Source organism: Poecilia latipinna, unplaced genomic scaffold (assembly GCF_001443285.1).
Source record: "Poecilia latipinna isolate Pla-1442-1.1 unplaced genomic scaffold, P_latipinna-1.0 Scaffold391, whole genome shotgun sequence".
NCBI classification, from domain to species: domain Eukaryota; kingdom Metazoa; phylum Chordata; class Actinopteri; order Cyprinodontiformes; family Poeciliidae; genus Poecilia; species Poecilia latipinna.
In genome coordinates, this window is record NW_015113007.1 from 107,217 (window position 1) to 121,109 (window position 13,893).

Consider the following 13,893-nt stretch of genomic DNA (forward strand, 5'->3'; position numbering starts at 1 on the left):
CCTCCCCACCCCCAGCCCCAGCCCCCACACTCATACGAAGTGAAGAACAACGGCCCCCTGTCCCTTGCTTCCAGGTAGAAAACACATGCACATGAGTAATTTAGGTTATACGTACTTCCCTCGCAAAAAAAGTGACATCAGTCAAGACCGCTGCGGGTCAAGAGGAGTTGATTCTTCCCAACGAATAACAAATGCTGTCACAGTGAAAGCTTTGATGGATTAAATCTGAGAGCGAGTCAGATTTGAATTTTGTTTTTTTCCCTCTTTTTTTTTTCTTTTTTGTATTTATTAAGATGAAGTTCTTCTTGGGATGAAAAAAAAAAAAAGGACTTTGGTTGTTTCAGAATGAACACATCTGAGTGTCGGTTTCTCGATGGATAATGCTACGCGCCCTACATGTGGATCTATCGGGTGAGTGAGGCACCTTTGGCCCAGTGGGGACTGGGATCTTGTTTTTGCATGCCGGGAATCAAGGTCCAAACAGGCACGTGATAGGCCAAGATGATCATTACTGGACTCTGCATGCTGAGCTAGGAGACAAATCCTTTTTTATAATAATCTTAATAATAATAATAATAATAATAATAATAATAATAATAATAATATATCATCTAGTCCTTTAAAAAGTTATGATTTTTAAAAGTAATTTCTCCCTAAGTTTTATACAGACACACAGATGCACTAAAAGCCATCTGGGGTACAACTGCTGCAAAGTGGGAACAGCAGTGACCTTGTCCATGCTTTAGATCGCTGAACCAAATAGGGACGCAGCACGTATAAATAAGACCTATTGGTTGTCAGCCATGTTTGTTTTCTCTGCTTTTAAGTAGATGCCGCCATAACACGGCCGCCGTTTGCTGCAGTTATAGACCATCTGGGTCGAAGCCACAAAGCCTTGCTTCAGTGTCCAAAGAAGTCGGTGAATGAGGAACTGAGGCCTACAAGGCCTAGAGATATTTCCTAGAGCCCACGCTCTGAAATAAGGTTAAAGAAAAATAGACTTCAGGTTTTTTTTTTTTCTTCTTCTTTTCCCTTTTTCCTTCGTTCACTGGAGTAGGCGGACCGAACCGCCGGTGGGACACAGATAGTGATATGTATACACCATTCCTTACAGCGCTCTCCTACCCACCCACACGCACATCTGTTTAGAAATATTTGTGTTTTTGTGTGAGTGAGCGTGTGTGTGTGTCTGTGTGTTTGTGCATGTACAGGGAGCTCCTCGCATTGATTGCAGCCACGGTAATTAGCACTTCATCAACTATGATTACGGGAGCCGTCTGCCAGCCTCCGATGTGTTTCTATGAGCCGCGGAGAAGCTGCACAAACTTTCTTCGACTGCTTTTCTTTTTTTTTTTTTTTTGGTGTACGCATGTCGTAGACAAAACAAAACAAAACCAAAAAGGAAAAAAAAAGTTTATTTGGGCTCTTTCAAGTGCGTACTGGTATGCTTCAAAGTTTGTTGTGTTTCTTAGAAAAAAATCATACAACTCCTCTTGCAAAAAGTTTTCTAGTTTCCCTTTTGACAAAAACTAACTGTATGTTGACCAGCATTAGAAAGAGAAGGAAAGGGGAACGTACTTGTAAAAAATATAGGACAACGGTCCAAATATTTACTCTGTCTATACAGTCTCTATCCCAGAACAAGGCTGGTGAACTGTGATATAGAAAATAGATCTGAAGGTACACGGCCTCCGCTCTGACAGGGCATTATAGAGAAAGGAGGTCCTTCCGACGAAGCCAGCCAGCATCAAGCGTCAGTGTGAGCCGCGTGTCATTCAGTTCAATTATCGCAATTTCAAAGGGATCTAAAGGCATTACAGGATCAGAGGTCTTCTTCCCTCCTGTGCTGGACAGGCCGAACCATCGCAGAATCAGTCTGTGCTGACATAGCCAGAGAAAGGAAGTAGGAGGAGGAGGAGGAGGAGCAAGAGAATAAGAGAAGGGAGTCTCGGCTGGATGTTATCCGCAGGAAAAAAAAAAAAAAAAAGAGGGTTTGGAGACTAGCTGGAGAAAAAAATTAAAAAAAAGAACCTCGCCTCTGTTTACATTCCTCCCCTCCCGCACATGCACTCCCACCAGGCACTGGTCAGGTGTGGCTATGTGGCTGGTTTGTCGGGCTTGCTGACAGGTTTGCCTCCGTTCATCACCACCGGCTCGCTTGTGCTTTTACTGGGAGGCACGGCCGCCTTGGGCACCGTCTCTCCGACGTCGTGCAGCGATGGCTCTCTGTACATGGCGACTGGAGGGAGACAAACGGGGAGATAAGACGAAAGCCGTTAGCAGTGATCTGTCCTCTTCCTCTTTATTGAGTTGAGATCTGTTCCTGAATAATATGTTACGTACAAATTAAATACTTTTTTAAAGAAACATAAAAACTACTCTTAAAAGTGCAATTTCCTGATGTAAGAAATGGTACACTCAATAAAGGTTAAGATTCTATACTTTCATTCTGATTTATTTATTCCTTGACTTTAAATCTAAGTACCAGCTTTTCGACCCAAAAAGAAAAAAAAAGAAAAAAAACAGGCTCCCCTCTCCCATTTTGCAGCTTGCACACCCCAGCTGTATTACCGCATTGACAAGACACTTCACTTTGTTTCCGTGTTTCGAATGACGGGCGGCAATCAGGGCCGGCGGCTGATGAGAGCGACGGTGGCATGTGCAGGACCATCAACATTTCATGCTGCACTCACAGAGCTGTCTCTGCCTCCTATAGCGCATCCCTCCAGCAGCGGTGCAGTGAATCAGCACACAAATACGAATACATGTCGAATGCAGTCGTTTCGTTTACAGCGGGCATACCATCGGTAAGTCTTCTATCAGGTCTTATTGTGTGAGACAGCTGTCTTGGTATATCACAAGGATCACGGATGTTGTCGCGCTCAGCGTTTTCAGTTTTCTATGTTTAGCAAGCAACATATTTGAAACGTGCTCTGCTGCACAGTCAGTTGGACGGCTAGCAAAGCTTGCTGCATTAGTGACCTCTGGGGAAAAAAAAAAAAATCCATTTACCAGAAGGTTGTACAACCAAAAAAATTAAAAAAATTAAAAAAAGCATCGCGATGATAAATATATTCAAGCGTCGCGTTCGAGTTATATTTTAATGGAAAAATTTGAAACCCAAGTAAAATGTCTTGGATGCAGGGCCTTGCACATGCAGTCACACTGCAAACCTTTCACGTTTGTTGCATTATCGATACAAACATCAATGTATTTTATAATGATTTCACATACTAGACCAAAACAAAGTTGTGCATTACTGTATTGTGAAATGGAAAAAAAAAAAAAAAAAAAAAAACGATTCACTGCATTTTTACACATAGAAACCTAAAATGTGCATTTGCATTACATCCCTTGAGGAATACTTTGAGGAACTACTTTTTACTACAAATACAGCTGCAAGTCTTTATTTTTTTGGATATATCTCTCCTAGTATCGAACACCTGAAGGCTACCACTTCCCCCCACTCTCCTTTGCAGACTGAGCAGAGCAGATGTTTTTGGACATTCATTCTAAAACTCGATTACAAAGAAACAACACTTTTTTCTGTTTCTTTTCAGATTTTTAATTGTAAACAGTTCCAAAACCGTGTATCATCTTCCTCTCCATCTCAGTTCCCTCTACTTTGCGTCGGTCCATCACATAAAACCCTAAAGGAATATTCTAAAAAATCTGCATCTGAGGACGCTACAGTGTGAACTAAAATGCCACGGAGACGTTTGCTGAGCTCACGTACCTTCTAATGGCTTGGGCAGGAAGTGAGCAGCTGGTTTGGTTTTTTTCACTCGGTTCCCCTTCATGGCTTGGCCCTCCTTGTTGAGCCCCAGGAACCATGCTCTCCCTGACTCCTGCTGTCTGTACAGCATGGACGAGTAGATCACGTAGTAGTTCTCGAACACTGACTCTTTGAACTTGCATTCCGCTGTAAATAGTTCCTGCAGAGACGGGCGAAAGAAGCACATTGCAGGTGTCACGGATTTTAAGATCAAAGTTAATCCGAAAGATTTATCCTCACGATTTTTAAACAACAAGCAGAAGAATTGTAATTTACACAGCGTGGGTGGGGTGGGGGTCACCTGGGCAGCGTTTCACTCGTGTATCGTGCTCACGGTGAACAGAAAATGGCCTTGGCATGTGGGATGAAGCTCATGTTCGCTGCCTGACTTGAAAAGGACGAGCTCCGCACAGTGTCCCTCGTTATAATCATCTTCAATGAAATGCTCCCCTCATGCTCTCCTTGGCCTTAACCCTGACATCACATGTAAAAGCCATCGTCTCGCCAATTAGCGCATGCTCCAGGCAGAATGTGTGTATTGTTCGGCGTCGACATCGACGGAGCTGGTAACGAGAAACCCAGTCCACCCAGATGTCAAGCTGATCCCGCTTTGCCGTTTCATCTTTCCTCATCTCTTTATTTAAAGGAAAAACGAAAAACCCAGAAACGTCTAAACGTGATCTTTCCTATTGAATATATTTCAACTGACAGCTACTTAATTATGAATACTAAACTTTCTTCGAATCATGACAGAAATAACCCAGTGATTACTCTATCCTTCACACCTCGGCCAGGCAGTGACAAACGATCACCGAGGCACCTCCTCTCTCTCTGCTGTTACCGATCCATCTTTGACAGTATGGCAAAAAGAGAAAAAAAAAAAGCATTTCTGCGCTGTCCACACTGCCAGGCTAAAAATAAAGCCTTTCATTTGGGGGTAAATTAATCAAAGAGCACTCATCACAATGGAGAGGTCCAGCACATCTGTGGGGAGTATTTCATACTGTGCTCAACCACAGAACCACTGGCATATACATCATAAAACTCCTATCCGCTGTGCACTTCTGTAGTTCTAATAGTCAAAGTTAAAAGTTCTTTTTTGCTTTCTTAGTTAATAGGTTTTCTAAAGTAACAGGCAATTAGCAAATTGGAGAATATTTACGAGCACCGTCGTGTGGTTTCTGTGGAGTTAATGCATAGATGGTAATCAGTGAATATTTGTACAAATTTATTTTGAGTCTGTTTTGATTCCAAACAGATAGCAGGAGGTGTCTCCAACATATTGGAGGCGTCTCAATATGATCCCAAGTATTGGCTTAGGGCTCTAAAAATGTAATTTTGAAATTGTCGGTGTCGAGAGTCCTCGAGTCCCAAATTCAACAACAACCTCACAAAGGTGGCCTCGAGTTGTCGGTGGCCTCTTTGTGATTTTACGTCAGGAAAAAGCCCAGCAAACCATTTGACTGACTATTCTTAAAACAATCTCAACTTATTTTTTATGTGCTCTGCTTTGAAAATGGTATTAGTGTTTCTATAACACTAATACCATAGAAAAACTGCATGGATTGCAACAGTTTCCCCGTCTGTCTGCAACAGCTGACCAGCTTGCTTTAATAAGGCAGCTGTCAGTGTGGGAGAAATGCAGCCGAAACTCTAGCGATTGCATTTTATGACATTCAAAGCAAAGTTCTTTGGGTCTGGATGTGCTTCTGTTGTGAAAACTGTGTGTAAAATGAGGTCATTGAGATGAAATTCACAGCGTCCTGCTCCGCTACGACCAGGCTCCTTAGTTTTCAATAACTGTGGCGTAACAAAAAAGTAACATACCTCGTCTTGGAAAGGCTTCGTACGTAGAGCATAACCAGGTGTGTTACTTTTACGATTCCATTATGTCACTGTCTCATTTAAGTTTATTTCTTTTTCATCTGGGACATTCTGTGAATTAAATTTCAATTCTCCATACGTGAACCCAACCGATAACATGCGTTTAGCTAAATTGTTCGAATACAAAATGATGGCTTCAATGTCACTTCAGAGTGTGAGATAGTCGTGCTTTTACTGGGTCGCTGCTGCAATGTGAGTCAATGTTGTTTTTCATGATCACCTAGAACTGACTCTTGCGCAATAGGTGCAAGTCCATTTGACTAACTTTATTGAAATATTAGTGTGATAGGACATTATTGGACAAAAAGCCTAAATGTCAGATCAGTATTCAAGGCAAATATATATTTATTTGGAACATCCCTATTAAATGTGAAGACAGTTTCAAATAAAAATGTAAAAATGAATGGGTACTAGATTGTCTCGTCTATGTTTGCTGTTCTAGGCTGTTCTGATTGGTTAGCTGCACTGACACAAGTCACCTGTCAACTTTGTTGTTGGCATTTTCAGAGAGTTAAGCAATATTTGTGGCCAAATCCTTAGGATGTTTAACACAAGTTTACTTCTAACTTCAAATTTTTAGTCCACTGAAAGGCAAAATTGAAAAAAAATGACTAAACTATCGATAGAGAAGGCGCTGACAATGAAAGAAGTGTCACAGTGAGTATCTATTCGAAGTGCAAAGTTTCTCCAGTACTGACAGTTTATTTGTTTCCTGGTTACAAGTTAAGTTGAATAACTTACAAGTTATTCAACTTGTAAGTGAATAACTTACAAGTTGAATAACTTGTAAGTTATTCAACTTGAATAACTTACAAGTTATTGTAAGTTACTGGTATGGTAGAAAATAAAAATAAATAAATAAGATACACTTTGTCTTTAAAAATGTCGTTAACACTTTATTTGAAGGGGGTTGAATAAGACTGACATGACACTGTAATAAACATAACACCTGTCATGAATATGAATAAGCCTTCATGAATATTTATGACTGTTGTCATAAAGCGTCATTCGGTAAATTATGACACTTTTAATACAAAGTTGACATTATTCAAAATGTCTTTGTTATGACAACTTGACATTAACCAAGAAATCATTACTGATATAAATTTGTTATAAAAGTATTACTGATTGCACTTTAAAAATTAGGTAACTTTATGTTATTAAAGGTAAAGTTTAAACAGTAATGTCAAACTGCGGCACATTTTGCTGTTTACGACCAGTTTTGAACTCAGGACACACACTCTCTCATGATTATCATCTAATTACTCCTGTCAGAGCTTCTTCTCCAGACAGCATTTGGCTGACAAGAGGAGCTGAGCAAGAAGAAGCAAAGAGACGTCTCGGGTGACATTAATGAACCCAGGGAGCACCCAGCTGTATTTTGAGTGTCCTCTGTATCCTTGGTCGAGGACTTGTGGGCATCTCTGAGTGGAGGGCTCGAATGCATAATGCGGCGCGACAGCAACAGCTGACATGTCGGAAAGCTCCAGAGGAGGAGCGTGTTCAGTTCCAGCTGAAAACAGTCAAAGCAGCTACAGCAGGGACTGAAGGGTCAGAGCGGTGATTTGTTGCATGTGGGGTGATAAATGTCCAGACTTTGCTCTGTCTGCTGAGAGATTCTGTTGCACAAGAGATGTACGATCCCACTGTTCTCGTTGTAAACGGTGGGATCAGAAACAGGACTGAAAGCAGACAAAACAATAGATTTATGGTCGCTTTGATGGCTGAAGTATTAAAAACTGAGCCTTATATGACTTCAAGATGAGGGTGTCTCAGCTGCAAATATTAAATAATAGCTTAAAACAGCTTTTTCTGTGCATGCTTTGAAAATATGAGAAGTGTTCAAGTAAGCAGGTGAGGGACTGAGATTTATTTACAGAATTGACCTCGACTTGTAAAATTATACACATCCCAAGAGTATTTTCAAATTGTATCACATTATGTCTAAAACCTTAAATGTATTCTATTAGGATTCTGTGCAATAGGCTGTCACAAAATTTTAAAGTGTTAGGAAATTGAAGCATGACTTTCAAAAATGCTCTATAATCGTTAAAAAAATCTGACAAGTGTAGCATGAATTTGTATTTAGCCACTTTGATGGGAGTAAAGATGACAACCGGAAGATGGAGGACCATCCAGAGAGGGAAAGTTGAAGACAGGCGCAGACCTTTACCTTACTGCAGGACAGCAACCCTAATCATACAGCCACAGCTCCAGTGGTTTTCATAAATAATATTTATGAGTTTGAGTGGCCCAGTAAAAGGTTAGACCTAAAGCCAAAGGACAAACCTGTCTCCCTGTGCACAATCTATTTCACTAGACTAACAAACCCGGTAGAGACGCATCCCAGAAGACTTGCAGATAAATGTGGTTCTACAAAAATTGGAGTCGGGGGCGGGGGGCTGAATGCAAACTGTGTGGCACACTTTCTAGCTTTCATTTGTTCAACATTCAACAAAACCACATCCGCAAGACATTATAAATCATTTATTACAGAGGATGTGTTTATTTTTAAAACAATGCGCTGCTTGAGCTTTAGCCAGCTATCATAAGCAAAAGGACATTTCCCCGAACCAAATAAAATCTGGTCTAAAATGATGGCTAAACATGCCCTGTTCATGCATTAACAAACCACAAACCACAAAACAAAGCAATAAAATGACTCCCCCCCCCACTTGTGGTTTCGAGAGTTACTTTAAATTGTTAATCACTGACATTTTTCCCTGATAAGGTGAGCCGAAACCCCATCTAGGTTCCTGTAATAGCCCACATCGTTCAGACGGCAGCCAGGTTTGGCACGGCGGTGATTACTTATGTAACACATACAAAACAGCCCTGAGTAGAAGTAATCATACAAGCTGGTGCCAAGGCCGTAATTGTTGCTAATCAAATGCCTTCACATAAGCACAAGTTGCTTTTTTTTTCTTCTTCTTCTTCTTCTTCTCCTTTGTTTATGGAGGCTGAACATGCGGAGGTGGTTTGCTTGTGGAACGAGAAGGCCACTGTAATCAGCTTCATTTGTAGCTCAGAGCGGCGAAGGCAGCCGATGTCAGATGCATTGTTTACTGCTGATGTTTTAAGTGTGTCAGTGGCGCGTTGAAGGCTTTTACCGCGCTCATCGTGTTGCCACAAATACATTTCCTTTTCCTTCTGACATTTTTCCCCTCATTTCATCACATTAGCACCCAGAACTCAAGGATACCTAGGCACTGCAGACAAGAGACTCTTTTTTTTTTTTTAGCAAATTATCATGAAGAACTTGTTTGAGCTGCAGCCATAAAGGCGGCCAACCCATCTGAAGACAAAGTAAACACATTTGTTACATTTTGCTGCTGTTCGTCAAAAAGGTAGAAAAGGCTTTGTCAACAACAGTGGCGTGGAAAAGTGAACCCAAACATGTACCTCTTCAACCCCTGGGACACGATAATACGTAAAAACATGTGTTTTCATGCAAAACTAGAAAAGGTGCATGTTTGATGCAAAACAAGGGCTCGTCGTGTTGTATTTAATTTATCTTCTGTAGGAGTTGGAAGTAGCACATTTATGAAATATGACATAGTCTTTCTCTTTTATGTGTAACAGGTAGAAACCTGAAATGTGAATCTCTTGCTGATTGCATGTTTTTACGTGATGGTTGGCGTTAGAATGTAGATTTGGACGAATACTTTACCCAAAATGTCTAATTTTAATGAATGCAACTTGAAACATTTTGAGCAGTGTCATGAACTACACCTAGAAAACCCATATGCTTTTCTAATGCAAAGAGATTCACTTACAATTTTCAACAGCGTTACACTGTTTCTGTCTTTCTCTGTGATAACAAAGAAGGGCTACAAAGTACTGCTATTTTCAAATCTTCACTACGTTTTCACACAAAAAACCATAATTCCTAGAAAACACACAGCAGTGTTTGAAATGACATTTTGTGCCTATTTAATGTCTTTTTAGCTTTAATTCGACTGTTTGATAAAAAAAAAAATGTCACAAGCTCTTGGACTTTGAAGGACCTAAAAAACGAAACAAAGCTTCACTCGCCTTACGTTCACAACTGTCTCCCGTCTGATTCTGGCCAACATCTAGTGCTTTGGGAAAATATGGGTGATATTGAAGGAAAACAAAGTGAAGGAGACTCAGACACAGCATACACTTTCACACCAGTGGAAAATCGAATCATTTCTGAGGCACCAAATGGCTGATTTTCTACCCGCTCAATCTCCCCCGCCTGGCGCTCCACCTCAGTGGCTCCTTAGCATGTGATTGGCCATGCTCTGAATGGAAGGGCCATAATTGACCTTGGCCACAGTCAGCGTGAGAGGCCAAAACTGCTCAGCCCTTCATAATCAGCACAGCAAAAAGACAGAGACGACAATAAAGAGCAGCCACAGCAAACCACAAGGACTTGCTTTTTTATATATATATTATTTCATCTTTTTTATTTTTTTAAACACAAATTGGGGCAGATCGACCAGGGGAAAGAGCTCTTTGGAAAAAAAAAAAATAACATGAATAAAAAGCTGGAAGAAAAACAGAGCCAGAAACAATTGAAAATGATCTATGATTAAAAAAAAAGAAAGTGTGCTTTTGCAAACACTCATTAAGAGGTTCAAACTGCAAGAAATGTTAAGGCATACAAAACTGTAAATGAAAATTAGAAAAGATTAAAATGGAGATGAGTGGAGGCTCACATGAGGAGAGGAGGTGTAACAGTATGCAAAGAGACTGCTCATATTCCCACTGAGGGAACCAAGAAATTGTTTATTAATGCTGCAAGCATGAAACCTATTAATCCATAGAAAATAAAAAAAAAGGTCAACCTGCAGAGAGAGCTGGGCGACATCGACGATGCTACCCAGCTCTCATATGTATGAAAGTCACGTAGACAGAGTGTGCAGACAATGGGAGGCTCAGCAGATCTCTCTGATTCTGCAACTCCGAGAAGGAGGAAGGGTCGTCGAATAAGGGAATTTTTGAACAAGGCCTAAAGCAGTGTTTCTCAACCCTGGTCCTCAGCGCCCCCCTGCTCTGCATGTTTTAGATGTGCCTCTATTCCAGAACAGCTGATTCAAATGATTGCATGACCATTAAATACTGCAGAAGCCTGTTAATCACCCAGAGATACAATTCAGGTGTGTGGCAGAAGGGAAACACCTAAACCAGGCAAGACAGGGGGGCGGTGAGGACCAGGGTTGAGAAACACTGGCCTAAAGTAAGGCTTTCTGTTTTGGATCATGACTGACCTAAATCCACGCGGCATGGTTAGAAACAGATGTTAATTTAAAAATAAGAAAAAAATAACACATATGTTCCTATATGTTTGGTTGTAAGGCAAGGAATTGTAGGGGATTCACACAACATGGTCACCTTAAATAATGATACCTTTGTGTATTTTAAGCAGAATTGAATAAAACATAAGTGATTTTTTTTTTTAAAAAGGGAAGCAAAAAGTACTCCAATTATTTCTTAAAACTGAGTAATATAAAGTATTGACTGTTCTTAAGAAATAAATATGAGTAAGTAACGTACTAATAGTACGATGGTTCGCAATAAAAAGGTCAACAGAACCTGACAAGATTTTAGCAATTTCTTTGGTCCTCATTGGTCCTGTTTTGTTTTTGCAGACAAAATAAAACTCAAACCAGCTTTGACTAGTTCAAACCCAGGAAAACTTTCTGATTATTCATCAAGTTTGATTCCTATGAAAAGGAGCTTTAGTCTTTTGATGAACTTTCCCTCAATACATCTGGTAGTCTACAGGTATATATATATTTTTTTTGTTTTGCAGCAAGTAGATATTGAATGTTTTATAGTATTCAGCAAAGGGCCAGATTTTCTATGATGATAAATATTAATCTAAAAGAGATGAGTATTCTTCATTATGAGTGCAATTGTTAACTCAATAGAAAGGCACATGTGCTATTAGTGCTGATTAGCTAACTTTATTAGTGTCACTGCACAACGCAAAAGAACAAAAACCTTATTTAGAAAACTTTAAGCTTTTTTTTTTTTTTTTTTTTTACACATGAACAAAAAACTGCAGCAGTTTTGAAGTATACAAGCGCTAGAAGCACTTACTCTTTCAGTCAAGTTTGCCCAAAGGCAAAGAGCCATTAACACTGAACCAGTACAGCTCCCCTGGCTCATAACAAACCCATCACTCACCCTCGAATTCCCGACCCTTTTCTCAAGAAGAGCTTTAAAAAAAAAAAAAAAAGATGATCCTGTAACGTCTGACGACCAATAAATGTTGAGGTTTATGTTGGCGTGAAGCGCCCTGCAGGTTGAATTGAAACAATTCGATGCCATTAAAGAAAATAGATGGCAAAGAATTATCCATTTTCCAAATGGTCGTTCCAGGGAAACAATAAGCTGATATCAAAGGGAAGATACAAATGACATATGATATACAGCGCAGTGCAAATACACATCTGCTCTCTGAAAAGCTTTGGCATAAATCACTGCACAACGTTGCACATGCCAGAAAAAGTAAGGCAGCACTGAAGGAAAACATTCCGGCAAGCAAAAACAGTGTCACTACCCACTCCTGCGTGAGCAAAGTGTCAAGTGTGTGTGTTTTGTCCACTTTGCGAGTGTTGATCTATAAACTGGTGGCAGATTGGTGTCAAGACTGATAGATGTTTTTGGTTAGATTGGCTGGTCATCTTTTGTCAAATAAGCCACTAAGTCGATAGTGCAACAAGCTCCTACGGATGTTTTAGACAGGCAGCACGAACGCCCACATAGTCTGGGCAACACTCTTGCCGATCTAAGCACACACAAAAAAAAGGCAGAGAGAGAGAGAGAGAGAGTGAGAGAGAGAGAGAGAGGATGACTGTCCACAGAAAACATACAGAGCTGTGAAAAAGTACTCGCTCCCTCATGGAGTTTTTCTCACCAAACAGATGTTATTATTAGACAGAGATAACCTAACTAAGTACAAAAGGCAACACTCAACTGATTATTTCATTTAATAGGAGAAAACGGGTATCCCAAAACATGCGGAAAAAATAATTGCCTCCTAAGAATGGGTCGCTTCCTCTTTAGCGTTGATAATTGCCGCAAGGTTTGGTAAAACCTGGTGCTTCATACGTCACCGTAGCGCTATTCAGGTCCACTCCTCTTTGCAGAATTATTCTAATTCAGCCACGTTAGAATATTCATAATAACTATGTACAGACTTATTAAGGCGATATTAAGGCATCTCAATTTGAGATCTATTAAAACATCAGTCTTTATGGTAATAATAACAATGAAATTGTATGCCACCAGATCACCTTCAAAATAACATCTAATTTTGACATAGACAATCCCCAATGCAAGTTAGTGCAATACTCTAACTGTAACCAATGGCAAACTATACATCCACGTATAGAAGAATGCGTGTCTTTATTATTTCATGATTATTTCATGTGAGTGTGAAACTCCATACATCTGAAGCGTTAACCGATATGTAGCTGTAAGGTCTCTGTAGTAACTGTACAATGTGACATATATAGCAATGTCACTGGATTACAAATGGGCTATGAATTCAAAGATAATTCAGCATCTTGTGACAGGATCATGCTGCTCTATTGAGCTATGAAATCATTTATCTTGATGTCGTCAGAGCTTTATCATAGCTCCTGGACAGAGGAGCTATGTTCTGTCCAGGAGCTGAAATATACTAAAAGAAAAAAAAAAAAAAAAAAACTGTCATTACAACCTCAAAAATAAATCCCTTATTTTGCTCAGGGATAAAAGCTTCTATTTTCATAGGAGCAGAGGCAGAGGAAAGAAAAAACGGGTGCAATTTTGTCTGGCACACCTGCATTGTTTGCTCTTTCATCTTTCGTGACACCTTTGCACCGAGTGGGTGGAAAGGCACAGTGGAGGTTATGTGCACACAGCTGAAATCCAACAGAGCAAATACGGTTCTGGGTTTGGTGCAAAATTGGGCGGAAGCGCCGCCTCTTATCACGAGTGCAGGGAGCGTTTAGATTTTACATGGTTTAACCGATGCTAAGTGTGGAGCCTGCGCGATTCAGGAGGGGCCAATAGGATTCACGGGGGTCTTGGAACATGGCGGGGATTCATCTACGGCGTCACCAAAAGAAATGTAACACCGTATTTATAAATATCATGGCATCTTATGCTGGAGCATATAATTGTTTTTTTTGTTTTTTTAATCTGTCATTTTTTTCTTGCAAAGGTTGTCTTGTTCAAAGGTCAGATTCACCAGGAAGGACAAATCTTTAACT

At 40.2% G+C, this 13,893-nt stretch overlaps 1 protein-coding gene across 3 annotated transcripts in view; it reads right to left on the minus strand.

The window, feature by feature from the left end:
• Positions 1–581: 581 nt before the first annotated feature.
• fgf14 (fibroblast growth factor 14) overlaps positions 582–13,893 on the minus strand; it is a 119,492-nt gene continuing 106,180 nt past the window's right edge. For all 3 annotated transcript variants that reach the window (XM_015037073.1, XM_015037075.1, XM_015037074.1), the window contains exons 4-5: positions 3,737–3,935; positions 582–2,239 (exon numbers count right to left, since the gene is read on the minus strand). In XM_015037073.1, coding sequence (XP_014892559.1) covers positions 2,097–2,239; positions 3,737–3,935 — 342 coding nt within the window. In that variant the 3' untranslated portion in view covers positions 582–2,096. The remainder of the gene's footprint in view (positions 2,240–3,736; positions 3,936–13,893) is intronic.